Source organism: Panthera onca, chromosome A1, assembly GCF_046562875.1.
Source record: "Panthera onca isolate mPanOnc1 chromosome A1, mPanOnc1 haplotype 2, whole genome shotgun sequence".
NCBI lineage: Eukaryota > Metazoa > Chordata > Mammalia > Carnivora > Felidae > Panthera > Panthera onca.
This window is the reverse complement of record NC_138339.1, coordinates 77,494,764-77,515,781: the sequence shown is the minus strand read 5'-3', so window position 1 is coordinate 77,515,781 and position 21,018 is coordinate 77,494,764. Positions and strand designations below refer to the sequence as shown.

Here is a 21,018-nt window from a genome sequence, read left to right as displayed (position 1 = left end):
ATACAGTCAGGGTCCTAGCCACCCTGAGTGCATCTTCTCCTTGAAATACCCTGTTTCCTTTGGAGTGAAGTGGAATTAAATGTTTGTTGTAAGGAAAATGTTTACCTGGAGCATCAACCTGTAATTAAGAGAACTTTGTGACCTGAGACGTACAGGTGTGCACATAGAGTGCATCTTGACACATGCAGAGAAGCTTCGGCTCTGCATCTGGGAAGCTGGAGGCAGGATGTTGTCTGAAAATTATTCTTTCATCTGAATACTCCAACAGACGGGATTTTAAAATTTGCGTTCATGTAACAGAATACTAAATAGTAGTGAAAATGAATCAAATAGTGCTATATGTATCAACACCAATTTAGGCCATATCATACTAAGAGAAAAATCCAGTGGTAAATGATACATAAAAGTATAATTCTACTTTTATTAAGTTTAAACCATGCATAATAAACTATACATTATTTAATAGTATAAATATATAAATTTACCATGGAAAATCAAGGGTTCTATATTCTGTTTTGCTATGAACATATGTTAATATATATGTTAAGGTTTGTATATTTTGTTATGAGAAAATAGGTCTTTTACAATATTTCTTCCTATCAAGTACCTTCAGTGTATAGTATATCACAAATCCTTCTCCTATTTAATTAATTTTTGTCAGTCATCACATCTTAGCATATCTATGTGTCAGACTCTATGAGGGTATTACACTCTCTAGTTAACAGATAATTTGAAAATTAGAGATTTCAGAGCAAATAAGTGAGAGAGCCAGGACTAGACCAGGCCTTTTTGTCTGTAGCCCTGAGCTTCTTCCTGCGTAGACACCACTGATTATTGACTATGAAAGTTCCCTCTGCCCCAAACTGTTAAAGAAGAACAGTCTTGAGCCCTGCTACCCAAGTCAATAGTCATTAGCCTTATGTTGCTATTGAACACTTTGGCAGCTATGAGTTCAGCATTTGGGGATGTGTCACTCTATGTGTCCCTGAAATTTCTTCCCCAAACATGGCTCCCTTTTTGATAAAACAAGCTTCCTTGAGGGGCACCTGGGTGGCTCAGTCAATTAGGTGTCCAACTTTAGCTCAGCTCATGATCTCTCATTTGGTGAGTTCAAGCCCCGTGTCTGGCTCTGTGCTGACAGCTCAGATCTGGAGCCTGCTTCGGATTCTGTGTCTCCCTCGCTCTGCCCCTCCCCTGCTCATGCTCTGTCTCTCTCTGCCTCAAAAATAAATAAAAACTTTTTAAAAATTAAAAAAAAAAACAAGCTTCCTTGTTTGAGAGTTTTACCTTCTTTTGGAGCTGGGCTATTCACATAATAAGTTTTGGATTAGTCCTCAGCTTTCTCTTTTTCCCTTCTCAGAGGAAGAATACATCTGTGTGAACTCTCAGGGGGTCCCTTTCTTTATCTTTTTAGTTGACTGTTAATTAGCAATAGCCATTTGTTGTATTTTTCTAGAGTATCAGTTATGATGTTTAACAATAGTCATTTAATCCTATTTTTTCTTAAAACTGCTATTTCCCCTATACCTGTTATACGATACCAGTATACTATTTTGATTCACCAAATGATCCAGGATAGAACCTAAGTCAGTCTAGGGTGCATAAGTTATACTTATGGCACAGAATTCCATATCAATTATTTCTGTTGAACTGTTGTTTATCCCTCAGCTCACATCTATGGCTTCCTAGGGGGTTCCCTCGGACCAACTGACAGAGAGGGAAAATTCAGGTCTAATTCTCTGATAAGTCAGCTTTAGTGGATTCTGAAAATGTACATCTGCTGTACTTCAGCACAATCCGAGCGTGGTCCTACAGGACAGTGGTAAGAGGGAACCCTCCCGGTGAGCAGAGTTGGGAGTAGTATGCTTGGTCATTCATTCTGTATCAAAGTGACACATGATTTAACTAGTTGAATAGGAACCTAGAAGGACAAAGATCGGAACATAGAAAAAAAGGAAGTCTGGAGTATTACTTTCAGATAGATTTAGATTATTGTGTATCTCATGTTTGACAGAGACAAAAAACCTCTGTCCCAGAAGAATATGTCAACTACTAGGTGGACAAGATGACCCATCCTACTGATGAGCGTCAACTCATTTCTCAGCCAGTACAGTGTTTGTACAATGCACCCATGAACAAGTTGTCTGTGGTGGCTGAGATGGAACTATGCATGGGCCCAACAGTGTGGGTTCCTTCTCACTAAGGCTGAGTAACTATTGCCACTGCTGAATGTACAACCTATCAATTGTAGCAACCATTGTGGGCCCTCAATATGGTACACACTCAAGTTGAGCAATTTGAAGGCATATTGAAATGATACATGGTGAAGTTATTGGACCCTTTCAAATTAGATCCTTCAAGAGGAGACAATAATTTAAACTTAGCAGAATTAACATAATTCTGGGTATGGATTTGCTTTCCTACATTCAGTACTTCACCAACCTTATCATCCAGGGTCTTAAAAAACTCCTAATTCATTAGAATAGGATCATCAAAATTTCCTTGCACTAACAAGCCAATTTTATGGCAAACAAGGTGAGGTAATGCATGCATTTCCATTACCACTGACTCTACTTGTTTTACTCCACACTGTATCACCATAAAGTGTTAATGTGATAATAGAAGGACCTCTTAACTCCTCAGTAAAATGACAGCTCAGAGCTAAGACACCATGCAGTTTTGGTATGCTATCTTTTAAGATGTGTAATATCCATTAAACTAATGGCCAATATATAATGTTGTGTCCCTAACATCTAGACTTCCAGTCTTGTTATCAAGTAATAAAAGTACCATTGGTACTTTTCCTGTTCCTTTTACTATTACTCCTGTCAGTCTATTTTAGAAATCTTTGTTTCTGGTATCCACAATTCAGACTCTGTTAGATGAGAAGTCTTGATTTCTAATGTGGGAATGTTTCTTCCAGCGGACACAATAAAAATCCCACTGAACCTGAAGCTAAGATTACTACCTCATTGAGTTGGGCTGCTCATGCCAATGCGTTATGATTTTGGCAGGGGAAATTGACCCTAAACTTGACAAAGAGATAGATTTGGTGCTATACAATGGGGAAGGAGGAGGTATGTCTGGGACCCAGAAGATTCATGGGGTGTCTCTTGTTGCTTCAGTCCTCAGAAATAAATCTGAGTGGAAAATTGCAGCAATCAGAGTCCACTATGGATAAGTCAACTAAGTGCTCAAACTCCTTGAAGATTTGGGTCACCTCTTAGTCAAGAAACCCACATTAGCTGAAGTGAGGGAATTCTAAGAAGGAGATGATGAATACCAATTATGATTTGGAATGGTTTACAGATGATAGGACTAAAGTTGCCAAATTAATCCTCTTCTGTAAAGCTTACAGCCATCTGACAATTTGGATTGGTTATGGATTGGAATTAATGGAGGTTACCAGCCTATACAAGTGGTACATTAGATTAAATACCTTGTGCACTGCCTCATTTCTTCCCTGCCTCATGTCTCATGCTAGTAATTGATTTAGCAAACAATACTGCACAGACTGTGCCTAATATTAAGCATGCATTGCTTCTTGCATACTGCTTGGGTGCTTTTCTGGCACATGCCTTGGGACATCTGTGGGAGCTACCTGAGAATTCATTTATGCTAACCAAAAGTTCAGGAAGTTTATCACTCATGGAGAAACTCTCAATGGAGGATAGAGTCTGATGCATAATTGCTTCTTCTTTACATTCCTTGAATTTTGAGATGCTTCTAAATTTCCTCAGTCCAGGTGGGACTGAGCACTCAGTCTCCACAGAAACAATTTGAAAACACATCTTTATATAGTTCTCATCTTTCCTGTTATGCTTTCCCTATGTCTTACTCTATTCAGTCTGCTATAACAAAATACAATAGACTATGTGGCTTATGAATAATAAACTTTTCATCTTTACTTTTCATAGTTCTGGAGGGTGAGATATCCAAGAACAAAGCACCGCCAGATTGGGTGTCTGCTGAGGGCCTGCCTCCTGGTTCAAAGACAGCCATCTTCTTGTTATGTAATCACATGGTGTAGAAGGTCAGGAAGCATTCTGGGGCCCTTCTCCTATAAGGACTAATCCCATTCATGATGGCTCCACCCTCATGATGTAATCACTTCCCAAAGTCCCCACCTCCAAATACCATTATATTGAGGATTAGATTTCAACATATGGATTTTGGAGGGACACAAGCATTCTGTCTCTGGCACCCTGTTTCCTCGCTTCCACTCCCTGGGAACATGTGCCCAATACACTATTTGCATTAAAACCACTTTGAACTGTGTTTTAAAGGGAACCTATATTATGAATATGACATGAATATGCATATTTTTTCTCTGAATAGATTCCTTAAATTTGTTATCCCCACATATCCATACATGTGCCAGTTTAGAAAGCATCAGAATAGGTAAGATATCTAGAGGTGTAGAGATAAAAGAAGAGGGAAAAGGGGTGCCTGGGTGGCTCAGTTGGTTACATGAATGAGTCTTGATTTCGGCTCAGGTCATGGTCTCATGGTTGGTGAGTTCAAACCCCACCCCCACCCCCTATATTGGGCTCTGTGCTGACAGTGTGGAGCCTGCTTGGAATTCTCTATCTCTCTATCTCAAAAATAGATAGATAGATAGATAGATAGATAGATAGATAGATAGATAGTTAAAAAAAATAAAAAGAGAACAGAAGAGTTCTGCCACCCCCGCTGCAGCCTGTATTACAACCACTGCCCTACACCATTGTCTCCTTCCCTATTAATGGGTGCTACAAGGCCATGCCCATGCTGCTGGCTGGCCAGGGCCAGAGCTGGAAGATAGAAGTGGTGACCAAGGAAGCCTGGCTGCAGGACTCACTCAAGGCCTCCAGTTTGTATGGGTAGCTTCCTGAGTTTCAGGATGGAGATCTTATCCTGAACCAATCCAATACCATCTGAAAGCTGCTCCCTTGGGCTCTATGAGAAAGACCAGTGGGAGATGACTCTGGTGTATGTGCTGAAAGACATTGTGGAGGATCTTTGCTGCAAATACCTTGTCTTTATCTACACAACTACAAGGCAGGCAAGGAGAAGTATATAAAGGCATGAGCAGAGCACATGAAGCTTTTTGAGATCCCACTGTCCCAGAACCAGGGGGCCAGCCAAGCCTTCATCTCGGGCAACCAGATGTCCTTCGCAGACTACAACCTGCTGAACTTGCTGATTCACCAGGTCCTGGCCCCCAGCTGCCTGGACTCCTTCCCCCTGCTCTTGGCCTGTGTGGTGTCTGTCAGTGTCTGGCCTTCCCCTTCTCCTGGCACACAAAGCTCCCCATCAACTGCATCAGGAAGAAGTGAGAACATGGGACACTCTCTGTACAGGGTGAGGGCTACCTGCCTTCCTGTCTCCAGGAACAATAACATTTACAAGTGAGGCGGAAAAACAAATAAAAGAAGAAGAAGACTGAAGAAAAATCCTCAGAAACACATTTTAGATAAGGACATAAAAACAGAAGCCCATGAAGCAAAGTGAGGTCACTGAATGAGAGGTAATAAAAGAAGGCTCACATTCTGTATCTTGGAAAGTTTGACCAGGTATATTTTCAAATTCTGTGACCATCCCAAAATCAAACTTAAAAGTCATGACAATTTAGAAATGTATCAAAGTGATAAAAATAAATCATTGTTAAAAATCATTACTTGGAGATAAGTACAAGACTTTTTTTTTTTTTATGGTGCATTCCATCTAGCTGGAAACAAAGTAGATATTAATATTAACAGAGATATTTGGAAGTGGAGAATCTTATTCAGTGGATAATTTCAGTAGGTCTGCAGTTATTTGGCCTTGGTAGTAGGTATTTGATTTAGGGAGGACTTCAGTTTTATTTAAACTTATAATTCAAAAATGGTTCTGGTTAGGGGGCACCTAGGTGGCTCAGTTGGTTAAGCATCTGACTTTGGCTCAGGTCATGATCTCACAGTTTGTGGGTTCAAGCCCCCCGTCGGGCTCTGTGCTGACAGCTCAGAGCCTGGAGCCTGCTTTGGATTCTGTGTCTCCTTCTCTCTGCCCCTCCCCTGCTCACACACTCTCTTAAAAATATACATTAAAAATTTTTTTTAAATGATTCTGGTTAGGAGTGGGGGTGAAAGTGATATAATGTCCATAAGCAGGACTTGAATTCCATTTTATGGGATAATAGTTTCTCAGACCCTACTGTTCAGATTACTAAAAAAAAAAAAAAAAAAGAAAAGAAAAGAAAAGAAAAAAAAAGAAAAATGCAGCTAGTTTGTGTTCTTTAGTTCTTTGATAGTGGAGTATTGCTTGTCTTGATTTTACCACCTGACTATAAACCATGCCCCATGTAGCCTGTGTCCTCTGCCTGGCCTCCTTTTTGCTTCCTGAACTCTGTGGGAACTCTAGAAATAGAATACTTGTTACCGAAGGATCTGATTACTTGTTTTCTTGTATGTCTATTCCAAGGAAACCTCATGTTTAGTAGAGTGCCTAATAAGTAGTATTACTTCATAAATTTTGAATAAGCGTAACCATTATAAGATGAAGTATTTTTAGATTTTACCTACCATGAAGATTTGCAAATACATACATATCAAATGAGTTTATAAACTCACATAAGAAAAACATGCCATCAGTGTCTACAAAATTAAATTGCCACATAAATGAAGGCCTAGGATATTGAAAAAAAGCACTAAGAACTATGAATACAGGCAATTATTATAACAATCCTCAAGATTGCATTACAGTGATGGCCATAGAAAAGCTGAGAATGCTTAGTTTTCTTTTACCTAAACCTATGTTTTAGCTTTGCAGAGCTCAGCAAATAAGGACTTAGAGTGCATTAAAGGCCCATATATATATTTTAATTTGACTTCTTGGCAGAGACTTAAGAAACATTTCTATTTATGTGCACATGGTAAATGCCAAACAGGTGAGCTTGCATCTACCATTATTGTTCTGTATCTGAGAGACAAATGATCTATTTGAACACAATGACCCTATGCCCAGTCGTGGAGAAAACTAACATGGAACCCACAGTGAAACAACTCCAGTGTACGATCTTTCCGGGAAAACATCTGCTACCAACTGAGTGTGTTTACATTTTGGCAGCACTGAGAGATGTGCTCATAGACAGCGCATCTGTGTGGTGTTGGGAGGGTAGAGGTAGGGAAGTTGGGCCGGACAGACAGCAGAGAGCTTACTATAATACACTGAGTGTTTCTAGAAAATGCAAATTAGCACCTCATAGCATTTGTTTCTTCTTGTGCTGTTAATGCCTTCATGCTAACTAATTTGTTCCCATTGCCCAGAATGAGCAATAAAGTTAGGTCTGAGACTGCTCTTAAAAAATGTAGCCATGATCTGATTAATATTTTAGGGAAAAAAAAGAATAATTGTTAATGTAAAAATTAATATAGACATTTTGTAGAATATGTTTCAAATATTTTTATATTTGAAAATATTATTAGATAATATTTTGATCTATGAGAAAAAGAACACTGAATAAATTAATTATCAACCTTTCTGCCTGCTGTTCCATGTTTTCTTCTCTGCACTGTTTGTTATGTTCTGAAGTATTATCCAAAGTGTGTTGTGTAGAACATAATTTCACACTTAATAGAAGTTACATGTAAAATTACCAGTGTCTTTTCACATAGAAATTCCTTTCTTTATTGTAAGATTTCTCAGATCCTTTACTATGTTGATATATTTTCTGAATCTCCAAGGGAGAGATACACAAAATTCTTATCCAAAGACCATATTTTTGTGGAACATGTCCTGGACTAGTATTCTCTGTGTTTACTTGAGAACTTCTGCTTTGGTAATTGAGTCAGAAATCAGCAATCTGGAAACAAAAAAGTAAAGAAAAAAAAAAAGAGAGAGAGAGAGAGAGAGCATGAGCTCTATATTGGCATTCAATTATTTCACATAACTTGTTTATTGAAGTTTCAGAAACTAAGCAACTAAGTAACTGAGATATATGTTTTAAGAATGAATCAAACATTGGGGTTCCTGGGTGACTCAGTGGTTAAGCAGTGACTCTTGATTTCGGCTCAGGTCATGATCTCACGGTTCGTAAGATCCAGCCCCGGGTCTGGCTCTGTGATGACAGCTTGGAGCCTGTTTAGGATTCTCTTTCTGCCCCTCCCTCACCCATGCTGTCTGTCTGTCTGTCTCTTTCTCTCTCTCTCAAAATAAAGAAATAAATGTTAAAAATAAAAGAATGAATCAAACAATTTTATTCTTACATCCAAGATTGTTTTTCTTTCATGGGCTTGTGCATATTGAAACTAGTGAATAGGGGAAATCATTAAGCTGCCCCCTTAATTTGGAGTTTAATTACTCCTATTCTTATAAAAAGGACACTAGTAAAAAAGTTTTTAAAATATAGGAAATGCATGAACTTTGCCCTCTGCAGAACTTCAACCTTAAGATATTTCAGTAGTTGCTAATAGAGATGAATGAAACACCCAAATTCAATCAAATGTTTGCATAGGAATCTCATGATAGTTTTATATAGCTGTAATGTAGTAGATTTTGTGATACATAAAGTCAGATTCTAACATAAAAGTAATCAAACTTGCATGAAAAAAATATAGGAAGAGTTTGGACCAAGAATTGGCAATGTTTATCCAACACCATCCAGGAGAGAGCTACTGACTTGGAAGACACAGAGGATGATTGCTCTATCTTGGGACAGGGATAGTTTATCAGACAGTCCCAACATCTAAATTATATACCCCTCCTATATACTTACTTATGCTTTTGATTTGTGTTCATTAAATAATAATTTCGTTAAATAAAAAGAGGCAGCATCAAATTGTGATGGGTAAGAATGTGGACACTGAAGTCAGACCACTTGGGTTCAAATCCTGGTTCTTTTACTTCTAAGCTGTGTGACCCTCAGCGAATCACATAACCTCTCAATCTCATCTGTAAAACTGAAATATTGCCATATCCATCTTACAGCTTCACATCAGGTCTTATTTTATCCCAAGAATCAGTAAGGACGGTATATGGATCCTTATAAATAAAAAGTAATCATGTAAATACCAATAAGGTCTATATTCATTATCCATTGTTAATGGTTCTCTAGCAAATGCTTTACAAGTGCAGAATGGTATAAAAGGGACCTCATGAGGAGCACCTAGGTGGCCCAGTCAGTTAAGCATCCAACTCTTGATTTCAGTTCAGGTCATGATCCCAGGATTGTGGGATTGCACCCACATGTCAGGCTTGCCTCTGGCCGTGGAGCCTATTTGGGATGCACACACTCTGTCTCTCTGTCTCTCTCTCTCTCCCCCTTTGCCCCTCTCCCCCACTCATGCACTTTATTATATATAAAAATAATAAAAATAAAAACAAAAAAACCCAAAAACCCCTGTTCCTTATAATGACAGATAAAGTGGAACCGAGGGCTTAAATGTAAGAGATAAGAGAAAAATTGGAAAAAAAAGGGGGGATTTAATTTATTTTACAATTTTACAAATGATAAAACAATTACACCCAATTGCTATACATAAACAATAGGAAACAGTGTTGAACAGAAAGAACTTGACAGAATAAATCTCATCTTTCAATTCCACAAATGATTTAAGAAATACTCAGTAGCAATTATCCTGTGCAGCAGTGCTATCTCTGTAAACTCTTTTTTTTTCTCCTGCTATATACATTTGAAACACTTGTGCTTTTTGCCTACACAAAGAAACAGTATTTATTAAAAGGTGCTACTTAAATGGAGACACAGGGCCCGGAGCCACAATCTGAAAAGTCTAAGTCAAATACATTGCCAGCTTCAAAACTTTTTTTAATTTTTAATTTTTTTTTCCTTTTTTTAAGATTTGGCCATACTAGACCCTTATTGACACTCTAAGTATGAACAATAGAATTCAGTTATAAAGTAGATCCCTCTTCAGGTTAGTAACTGAAGTCTCAAAAGAACTTCTTTATTCTAAAGTGGTCTTATCTCCAGAGTGCTTAACAGCACAGCCTCTGAAGATGTTAGCATAACACAAATCTAGTGCGTGTATATTACAGACTCTGTGTATATAACACAGACACACATATATAACATTGTATATATGCATCACACATGTCTATTTGTACTATATAGATATATCTATAGCACATATATAATAAAATATCTATTTCTAGGTGGGCTTTATTTGGATTTTCTTTTGTCAGATATGCACAATAACCCTCTCTCACTCAATTTTCAAAACATTGGTAACTTGATAAGGTCTAATGAGGAAACTTTCAAACTTGTAGAGGTAACAACTAACAATACGTAACTCTTCCTACACCTCTTCCACAATTATAGATACCCCCAACAATAAGCACGTGAAAACAACTCCTATGAACCAAATACCACATTGTGTGCATTATGACTAACTGGCTCAATTAGAAATAAATTACTTTGTTCACCCTTTTCCTGTGGAGAAGTTTAATAACTAGTTGGTATGTACACTACCCATAGCATTATTTAAATAAATTTCTTATGTAAGCATATATGTAGAAATTCCCATTAGCGATTGATATACATTTCATATGATATACAATACAGAAAGACATTTGAATGCCCAGCACCTTCTTTGAGACTCAAAAACTTCCACAGTAATTTCATCAGTCCCATGGGCAGAATCACTAGATTTGCCCGGAAAATCTGTTACTGATTCTTTTTTTTTTTTTTTTTTTTTTTTATTCGAGCAACATAATATTAAGTATAGAACAGGCTGGGTAATGGTGAAATTGTTTCCATGGCCTATTCGTGTCAACAGCACAGTAACAACCATGTTCTCTAAAGGACAAGCATCTTTCACAATCAGCTGCCTGAGCATTGCCAGGTACAGGGGTAAATTGTGAAAAAGAAACAAAAAATTAAAGCTGTGAACATATGATAGATAGTCTCAAAAGAAAAAAAAAACCTCAGATGTTTCAAGTACGTATATATAATTTTATTTTATCATGATCCCTTTTGGCCCTTATTGGTTAAACGGAATTCTTCTTCTTCTTGCTATTAGTGATCTCCTTGCCTTATCCCTGTAAGAAGGCCACAGTAGATTGTGGAGGTGGTGAGGTGAATGGAAAGGTATACAATAGGGAATGAAATGGTCTTGTACAGTTTGTTTTCTTTGAACACTAAATACCTTTAATTGAATTCATTCTTGAGTATTGAAAGTTCCCTGAGATGAACAAAAGTAGTCTCAGTCGATACTGAAGCCCTTTTTATATGCTGAACATTTTCAGAACTGGGCAATTTATTTAGAGAACACAAAGTTAGGGTAACAAAGCAATGCAAAGCTAAAAAGGCACTACTCAATGCATCTATGAGATAAACATTAATGCACAAAACGATGAGTGGCTGTATGCTTTTGCTGTGGCCTTAAAATTGTTGAAATACATTTGTTGATAATGCAGTAAAAATGGCAAGGTTCCTTGCTGCTGCTTTGTAAGACAAACTTTTAATGAGCTCTGAGATGGACAGTACCTACCAGAATTTACTTGTGACTTCAAATTTTCTATCGAATTCAAATTAAAGACTACTCCAACAACTTACCCACAAATAGTAAAAATTAAGGTTCTATAAATCACCTACTTTGGATTTGTTACATAAATCAGACTTTTCAACTTTACATTCAAAACATGTGCCTAATTCTTTTAAGATTTCCATTAGGTAATAAGAGGTTAATGATAAAAGTGCATCATGTTCATAGCATTTTTAGCTATGTATCTCCTTTATGCATTCTATTTTGTTTTCTTAGAGACACATGAATTCTAAAAAATAGGATTTTGAAACCCAAGGTTCTCTTATATTTTTAAAAATAATACCATGTATTATTAATATATTAAGAACTGTATTACTGTGGACATCCTTTTCTATGATTATATATATATATATATATATATATATATATATATATATAAAATCTCCATGATATTTATTCTTTTTTCAGACTGTCTTCCCTAAGAAACAAAACATACATGTTCCCCACACTATTTCTTCTCTTCTTACACTGCCTTCCCTAAGAAACAAGAGGTCATCTAAGGGTTTCAATCCAAGAGTAGAAGTGGGAACACAGCACTTCTGCTTTCTAAACAATTCACTGTCAGAATTACCTGCCGCTGAAGTAGAAGTTAACAGAAAACTGGCCCATTGGTCAATTCTATCACATGTTAAAACTTTTTGAATCACTTTATTAATAATTTCATGTGCTTCTTTGAAAACACATTAATGTAGTACTGTGAATAAATTTAACCACAGAGAAAATATTGGTCAATTTCATTCACTTGAAGTGCAAAATGCTGACACAGTTTCATTATTAAACCTCTTAAAAGTAATCATCCCTGTTTTGGAAACAGCATTCTATTAATCACGTTATTTCTGCACTAAGAAAACTTAACAGTAATGTAAAGAGAATGCCAATCTTTCCATTTGAGTAATAAGGGGAATATCAAAGAACTGGAAGTCAGATTTCAGCCCTATCAGTCTGACATTTATCCTAAAGGGCAAAATGCTTCCAGAAAATTATTATGAAATGTAAAAGTTATGGAAGTCTTCTTCAAATAAAAATAAAGTTTGAGTTTGAAAAATTCAACATATTTAAAGACAACTTCTGTATTAGTAGCATCATAATATATTAATATATTATTTTCATGAAAGGAGAATGGTTTGTTGTGTAGAAACATCAGTATAATCTTTGGTACCAAAAGTACTTTTTTTTTCCTGCTAATTTTACCATCTCAGATGACATTGAACATCTTTCCTTTAGAATGGCTCAAGATTACTGAGTGGCACAGTTTAGCTGGTACCTTCTACACCACTGGGAAAAACTCTGGAGGTTTAAAGTTGTGCAAAATAAAACGTTTTTACAAAGTCATTGTGTGATTGCTCTTTAAAAATATAAGAACTTTAAAAATGATTTCTTGAAGGTTATTTATCTCATTCATCTTTATCTCAGAAAGGATTTCTAAGCACCCAATACCCAAACCAAAAGAGATTCCAGAAGACAAAAACAAAAACAAAAACATAAAATTCATGATCAGACTCAGAGTCCTGACTGAAGGCATTTACTTGAGTTGTTTAATCTTATGGATTTCACTGCTCCAACTATTTCCATCTTGATTTCTTCTGACAAGGATGGTTTAATCCCCAGGGCTGGGTTACTCTTCTAATGTGCTTGGCGTTGCCGTGGCAGCCCAACAGTGATGAACATATTTGCCTCATTAACTAATGACAAGTGCATTGTTGGATCTTGTAAACACTACTGATTATACATTCAAACTGTGTTCTTAGTGGAAGTGGCACTTACTAGGACCCTTGAAGTCGAAATATGTTTTTTAGAGCACTTTGCAGGTATTTCATCAGCTGGTAGCAGATTTCTCATAAATGTCCTTTATCACCTTTCGGATAATTGGTGGATACTGAAACTCAGTCTTGTTCTGGATCCTATTTTCAAATCTTAGGAAGCATCTTCAGAAAAGAAGTGCATATTCAGTTTGTTTGTATGTTTTCAAATGTGCTTTATTGCTTTACACACTTTCCTGTTGTTAGTTTCAGGGCTCCTCTATTATGTAGCACATTCAATGTTTTGAATTCTAATGGCATTCTGTGAGGACTTGCATTGGAAAAGTACCTATATTTTAAGTCATCGTAGTAATGATATTTGACGGCTTTTCCATTCAAATCCTTAGGGAATGGCCAGAATCCATACAGGTGAATTTCATCACAGAATCTTGTGGCAAGTGTATACATGAGGAGACCTGTGCTGGGTCTTTTGATGGGAACTTTGTTTGTCAGCCAGTAACTGGAAAAGAAAACACACACACACACACACAGAAGAGAAGAATTTAGAGGAACACACAACATACCCTACAGCAAAGTATACTATGTGGAATTAAAGTAAATCAAATTTGAAAAGTATCCTTATGAATAACAATCAAAAGATTCCTGAAGAAATATTTCTTAAGCATTTAGAAATTTATAATCTCTTTATATTATTTTCTCTTATCCTTTATTTCCTTATTTTTGAGGTCATATAAATAAACAGGGGACCTAGAAAGTATGTAAATATTACTGTAGAATCTCATATTCAAAATGAATTAGCACCAAATACATAATATACAGAATAGAATCTTCTCAGAAAGTGTTAAATACGACTATAAAAGACACAGTAATTGGGCAGAGATTGAGTAATTCTCCTAGAAAAAGAAAATTTGAAACTTTGCCCCTGGGTTTTTCAAAATCTCTGATATTTCAATTAAAAATCCAAACAAATGCTTCACTTGCATTATACTGACTTATTTCATTTCAATTGTCCAAATTCCATTTTACTAAAGCTAATTAAAAATGTTGCCTCAACCCACAGAACGACGACATAAAACAAATAACATATGAACATAAACAGTTCACCACTTATTCAGTTTAACACTTTGTTAAATAGGTAAAATAAATTTAATGCTGATAAGTATTTTATACTGTTCATTTTCAAAGGTGATAAAATACTCCAAAATGTTCAGATCCATCATTGTTGTCAAACTTTGTTCACCTGAAAAGCATGCAAATTCACAAGTTAATCATCACCCCTGGCAAAGAAGGGGGTTTCCAGTATTTCTTGGCATATTCATTATCTCATGTGGAAACAGCTAAAAGAGGAAGGGTATAGATTTTCTTTAACTTTCAAAGTTGTCCAATTATAAATAAAATTAAGTTAATAATTCTTTTTTTTTTAATTTTTGTTTTTACTATTGTCTCTTATTTGGGGAAATATATACCCTGCCATCCAAATGTAAGGGCAAGATTATATAAAATTTTGGTCATTGCTGTGTTTAAACACTTGCCTTGGATTTACACAGTATTCTTTCCTTTGTCTTTTTTTTTTTTTTTTTTTTTTTTACTAATTTATGACGTTTTCCAGGGGACATCAAATACATCTAGACTACTGAATGCTGATCAAGAAATATTGGACTTTGAAACCTCCCTACAAACATCCAAAACAGGGAAAAGATACTTATCCATTATTGTTCCTCTTTTTTTCCCCTTCATTTCTCCCTCTCTGAACCAGGATTGACCTTTCACATCTTTTAGTTTTCTACTTGGGTAAAGGCCACGTGCTAAATGTTTTGAGCCATATGAAATGCACTACAGATCTTTTGTAACAAAAGTTTTTTAAGAAAGCCTATTCTCAGTAAAGAACATTTGGAAGGAGTCTTCAAAGAAGATTATATAAGAATTTTCTCATAACACAAAGGTAGCTAATGAACAAAAACCATAGCCCATGCATTGTTGACATCATGAAGAAACCTAGATATTGATTCTGTGTGAGAAGTTTAGTTAAACTATGGTTTGAAGGTTTTGAAGAGACTGATAGAGACCAAAGCTGCCTCAGCTTTGAGAAAGCAGATGTTCTAGCATAGAATGATTCTTATTGGAAAATTTTGTAATGTGATCTGTGTGTGATTACAGATGTCAGTTGATGAAGTTGGTTAGTTTTAAAAAATGCATTTATTTATAAATTTTTAAAACAGGTGAAGCAAGTTCAAACTCAGTCAAAAAATGATTATTTCCACCAATGAATGTCAATGATTAGGAATAGTCTGACAATATGAAGTTTGTGCTGAATTATGTTATTTCTAAAGTGAGAAAAAAAAGCTATCAGGAAATAGTATAATGCCATATTATTTATATGGGACTCCAAGGTCACATTTTATGTGACTTCAAGAACACATTATAAATAAACACTTTGCATTTTCTAATTCTGGAAAGATTTCCCGAATATTCATTCAACTCTGATCATTCATAGACAAAATACCAAAGCAACTTTTTTATGTAATACAAATAAGCAATTATAATGTTAGGGAAAAAAAAAAAAACGCTGATGGCAAAATTATTGGCCTAAATGTTTTAAAATAGTATCACAGATACATAGTAACTCAACTTTTTTGATCCAAGGCACCCCATGTGATACCACAACAGAAAATCAGTGAAGTCATCTCCTTACCCTCAAACGCCTGACATCTAAAAGCTAGCAGGCAAAAGAGTATAGTGGAGATATCAGTACATCCAGAAGAAAACAATAGAAACATGTAATTTTGGGGACAATTCTCAAGTACGTGATGTGACTTCAGTGAGGTTTTTATGGAGGAAATAAATTTGTGAATTTTGGAATAGGAAAGACATACCTAGAATATTAATTAATTAATATTAATAAAAATTGTGTTTTGAAAACTAAACTCAGATCACAAAGCATCCTATTTGAAAGTAATGGGTAGAGAGGCTCTAGAAACTTGTTACTTTAATCCATGCAGTTCAAGCACTGGTGTAAATACACTTTGCTTTAGAAATTCTAAAACTGTCTGATGTTTGGCTTGAAACAATTTGAATAATTTCAAAGAAAATTAACTACCCATTTTCAGGATATTTTTGGAGAAAAAGAACAAAATAAATGCCATTTATCAAACAGACCTTACTAAATGGTGTCAACATGTAACAGATAAGTTGAAACAAAACCTTAAAGCAGTTGAGAACTAAGGCCACAGTTAATAACATTCTGTGAAATTAAAAAACACAGGAGCCGATCCAAATATAGTCAGTAAGAATTTCCTATGCGCTTATTATAAATCTAATGTTGGGCCTGACATTGTATAGGCCAACATAAATTACCGATATTCAGTATTTGCCCAGGAGCACATTCCATATGTGAAGAGGACAAAAATGGATATTCTTTTTAAACTCTATTAGCACAATCAGTTAGATAATATCTGCCAACTTTACAAGCCAAAACCAGAGAACAATTTTAAAATCCATATCGCACAGTATCTACTTATGTACAAGCTGACATTTAAGGCCACAAATTTCTTATAAAGAGTTAATCAAAAATAGAATGTTAACTTAAATTTTAAATCCTAATTAGGAAGATATTGAACTGAAAATAATGCATTTATAAAATAATGAACTATTTATATTCTAATTCAGGATAAGCTGTTCTAATTTTTATCTCAAATTCATTTCTCTTGTAATTTCAAATTTGGCAATATTTTCAATTCAGCAAATAATCTAGTTTCTCTGTGTGTATTTCTTTTTATAGAAATTGATATTTTTCATCACAAAATCAATGCAGCTTCCCTGTAGAAAATATGAAGAAAAAAATGAGGAATAAAATATTACTTATAAGTCAACTACATGCAGATAACTACTGTTATAATGTGCTGCATCCTCTTGTTTCTCTGTCTGTTTTAGTCTTAATATATCATTCATAGACATACATAGAATATTTTTTCATCAGCTAGGCTAAGTTTTATTTCAGATACTATTAATTCCCTCTCTCCTTTCCTCCTTCTCTTCCTTTCTGCTTTAATGTTGTAATACTCTGTCTTGTTGTATGAAACAAACTCACCCTGGATTTTATTGAACATTTCTGTTTTTATTTTTTTAAGTTTATTTATTTTGAGAGAGAGAGGGAGAGCAAGTGGGGGCGGGGCAGAGCCAGAGGGGGAAAGAGAGAATCTCAAGCTGACAGAGCAGAGTCCCACATGGGGCTCATTCCCATTAACCATGAAATCATGACCTGAACCAAAACTGAGTCAGATGCTTAACCAACTGAGCCATCCAGGTGCCCTGAACATTTCTAACTTTTTATACATGCAGTAGCCTCCATAGGTCTCACTACTTCCCACCATGGAAGCTCAGTTCTTGCTAAGCCAGGTGTCTTACCTACTCTTCCTCCAACATATCCATTGTTCTTATTTCAAACAAACTTAGCGGTTGCAATGTCTCTATCCACCAAATCTGTGTCACAAGAAGTGCGTATGAATCTGTGATATCATATATCAATGCCTGAGCCCTTGGGCAAGCTACTACTTCTCTTCCTTGGGCCTTGATTAATAATATTAAGCCTGTAAGGTTGTCATGATAATGTAAGAGAGATAGTATGTGTGGAAATCATAGCAGAAAGCTTGACACATAGTAAGTAATACTAGTTGAATTTTAACATCTTCCAGAAAAACCCACTCTTCATTCCAGCTCACACTTCTCTCTTAATGCCTTCTGTCACTATATGTTCCCTGTGGTCATGTCATTTAGCCTCAGTGGGCATGTTTCCTTAGTTGAGAAACAAAAGCATTTGATTGTGTGGCTTTGGAGTTTCCTTCATCTGTAAGATTCCATTGGTGTTTCACATCTTCTGTCTCCATGAAACTGCACACTGCCTGAAACTGTGTGAAACACTCTTGGCCCTGCTGTGCTACCTGCTCCTCATTCTGTTCTCTTTCGCTTTTTTCAGGTTTGAATATACTGAAAAGCAAAAAAAGTACTTATAGTAGTTTTGACATTAAAGCCAGCAATAGGTTAGATTTTTATCTCATATTAAAATTGGGTAATGATCACCTGATAAGCCAAAATATATTATTTCAAGCAACCAACATTTTCTAAATAAAAGAAAAAAACCTTATCGTCAACAGCATTCCACATTTGATACACTCATGACAGTTCACACTCAACATTTTGGCAAACAAGGAATATTAATTAGCGTTTATATTTAAACAAAAAAGTGTAGAAGTTTAGAAGTAATAGGTATTTTTTCCTCTTAAGATATTATTCTTTCAAAAATCAAAAACATGGAAATTTCTATATAAATATAAAATAGAATATAAAAATATATAATAAAAATATGCATAAAATACATATAATATATATTATATATGGTATAATATATATATTAAAATATCCTAGAATATAAAGTATGGAATCCCACTGTTCCAGTTTTAATGTTATATTATATGCAAAGTTTCCATTCATGAGCCCAGTGATTCTTTTATCTGGAATGCAATATTGAAGTATATAGCATGAGGTGCTTGTTCACACTACTTCTCCTCTCATATTTATCTTCCCACAACTGAGCTTTGTGCTTGTTTCCCAGAAAGATTCTGTTAATGGTAAATATTATGGCTTCTGGGTCTGAAATGTCTACAGAAATTTGAGATATTGTTTAAAAATTATCTTTCCAGGGGTGCCTGGGTGGCTCAGTCGATTGAGTGTCTGACTTTGGCTCAGGTCATGATCTCACAGTTGGTGAGTTCGAGCCCTGTGTTGGGCTCTGTGCTGACAGCTCAGAGCCTGGAGCCAGCTTCTGATTCTGTGTCTCCCTCTCACTCTGCCCCTCCCCTGCTCATGCTCTGTCTCTCTCTCTCAAAAATAAATAAACATTAAAAAAATTTAAAAATTAGCTTTCCATAATTCATCTTTGCAGAAGATGTTGGCATTGCCCCAATTCTGTACTCCATGCCTCCAAACTAATTTTTAATAATATCTGAATATTATATATGAGTTTTTGAATATTCTGTCCTTCATACTTGTTAATATGTTGGTTCATTCTTAGAAAAAGTACATGTGTATAGGCTGGCTAATATAACACTTAAAGCAATCATCCTTGGCATATTGAAATGGCATATCTCTGCTGTTTTGTTTTCAACTGTTCAAATTATCCTTCCATCATATTCCCAGTCTGCAATATGCTCCATCATGTGAATTTACTTTTTAAAGTATAGAAAACTTAATTTTGTTTTAAAGCTGTTTTGGTTAAGTTCATAATACCTCTTAAGATTATGAAATAGCCCATCTTTCTACAAAAGCAGGGTGGATGATCATTTCTTGAAAAGAAAAACAAAACAACACACAAAAAACCCACAAATAACAACAACAAAAAACTTCCAGCACTATACTCACAGAGAATAATTCAGTCCACCATAATTAATCCTTATGTTATTCCATTGAAAGAAAAAGTAATAGATGCTTAACTCTACCTTGATAAGAAGCATATTTCAAGTTCTTAGGCAAGCTAGGAATAAAGTCAGGAATATAGACATAAGCAGTGGCATAAAACGTAGCAATGGTAACACTAATTAATTGAGAGTGTATAAAGGACCAGAGACCATGTTAAGTACTCTACCTATGTTGTTTTTCTCCTTTAATCCTCATCACAAACCCATGAATGGATGTTATTTCACAGATGGGGATATCGAGGCTTCACAGGTTAAATAACCAGTTTAAGGTCATGGAGATTATAGGTGACAGACCGGGTTTTAAACCACCCCTATCTGGCTATGGTGATTTCAATTTAAACTAAAAATGAATGGGATTCTTTAGCTTCTCAAGAGAATTCAGCTTGGAACAGTAATTCCCCAGAACATTTTCAACATAGGGTTCATATGGGAAAAAATAAAGTTCTGTATGGTGTTTTGGTGATTAATAGTCTGGTGTCAATGGTGATGTATTTTACACATGTAGCTTTTTTGGCTTTTTTGTTTCTTTCAAAGGCAAATAAGAGCTGACCAGTATATAGGACCCACTTTTCCCATGAACACTCTCAAAAGTGTTCCACGTCAGAAGACGATTTTGTAGTTTCAATATATAACTTACTTAACCACACTGCAAATGTCAAAGGCAATGACATTGTATCAAAGGGTAGGGATTTCCATGCAGATATGAATAAGCTTCTTAAAGTATTTTGACGTGTTATTAAAATGCAGGAATTCATAACCTCAATGGGTCAGTTTGTCAGTATTTTTTCTAGGTGCCCTTTGCATGCACAGCTCTACATTATTATACTGACCTTCATAAACCTGACTCATCAGAGGCATAGAGTTTTCATGGCATGGAAAAAGGAATAGGGATACTAATTTAGGCCCAATAATCTCTATATTCTATTTGGTACCTATTTATGTTATTTGGTGTCCAACACAAGAATCGGGCTTTGACCTTAATTTTGAATTTCAGCCCTCTTTTTACCTGGCCACATATGTAGTCTGGTTGAGCACAGATAGTGATATAAAACTCAAGATCTCCTCTTATTATATTGGTTTTGCCAAGTGTCTTATATTTTATCAGTGAACATATAACTCTTGTTATTGTAATGTTAGTTATTATATTTTATACTCAGAGTTTTAAAGTACTTTCACATGCTGCTCATAAAATCCTGTTATATATGCTGCAGTATATGTTATCATTTCTACTGCGCAGAAGGTGCAGTGAAAAGCTCAGGAAGTAAA

The 21,018-nt window shown here is 35.6% G+C and overlaps 1 protein-coding gene, 1 long non-coding RNA gene and 1 pseudogene across 2 annotated transcripts in view; 2 read left to right on the top strand and 1 right to left on the bottom strand.

Moving 5' to 3' along the window:
• Window positions 1-21,018, top strand: part of LOC132675566 (uncharacterized) — a 241,261-nt gene that overhangs the window by 213,382 nt on the left and 6,861 nt on the right. The window lies entirely within an intron of this gene.
• On the top strand, window positions 4,503-5,394 carry LOC132680385 (glutathione S-transferase P pseudogene; annotated as a pseudogene).
• The window catches only part of ST8SIA4 (ST8 alpha-N-acetyl-neuraminide alpha-2,8-sialyltransferase 4), a 100,693-nt gene continuing 89,104 nt past the window's right edge, over window positions 9,430-21,018 (bottom strand). The window contains 1 exon segment of the mRNA XM_060635296.3: window positions 9,430-13,781. Within this exon segment, the coding sequence (XP_060491279.2) occupies window positions 13,499-13,781 (283 nt within the window). The 3' untranslated portion in view covers window positions 9,430-13,498.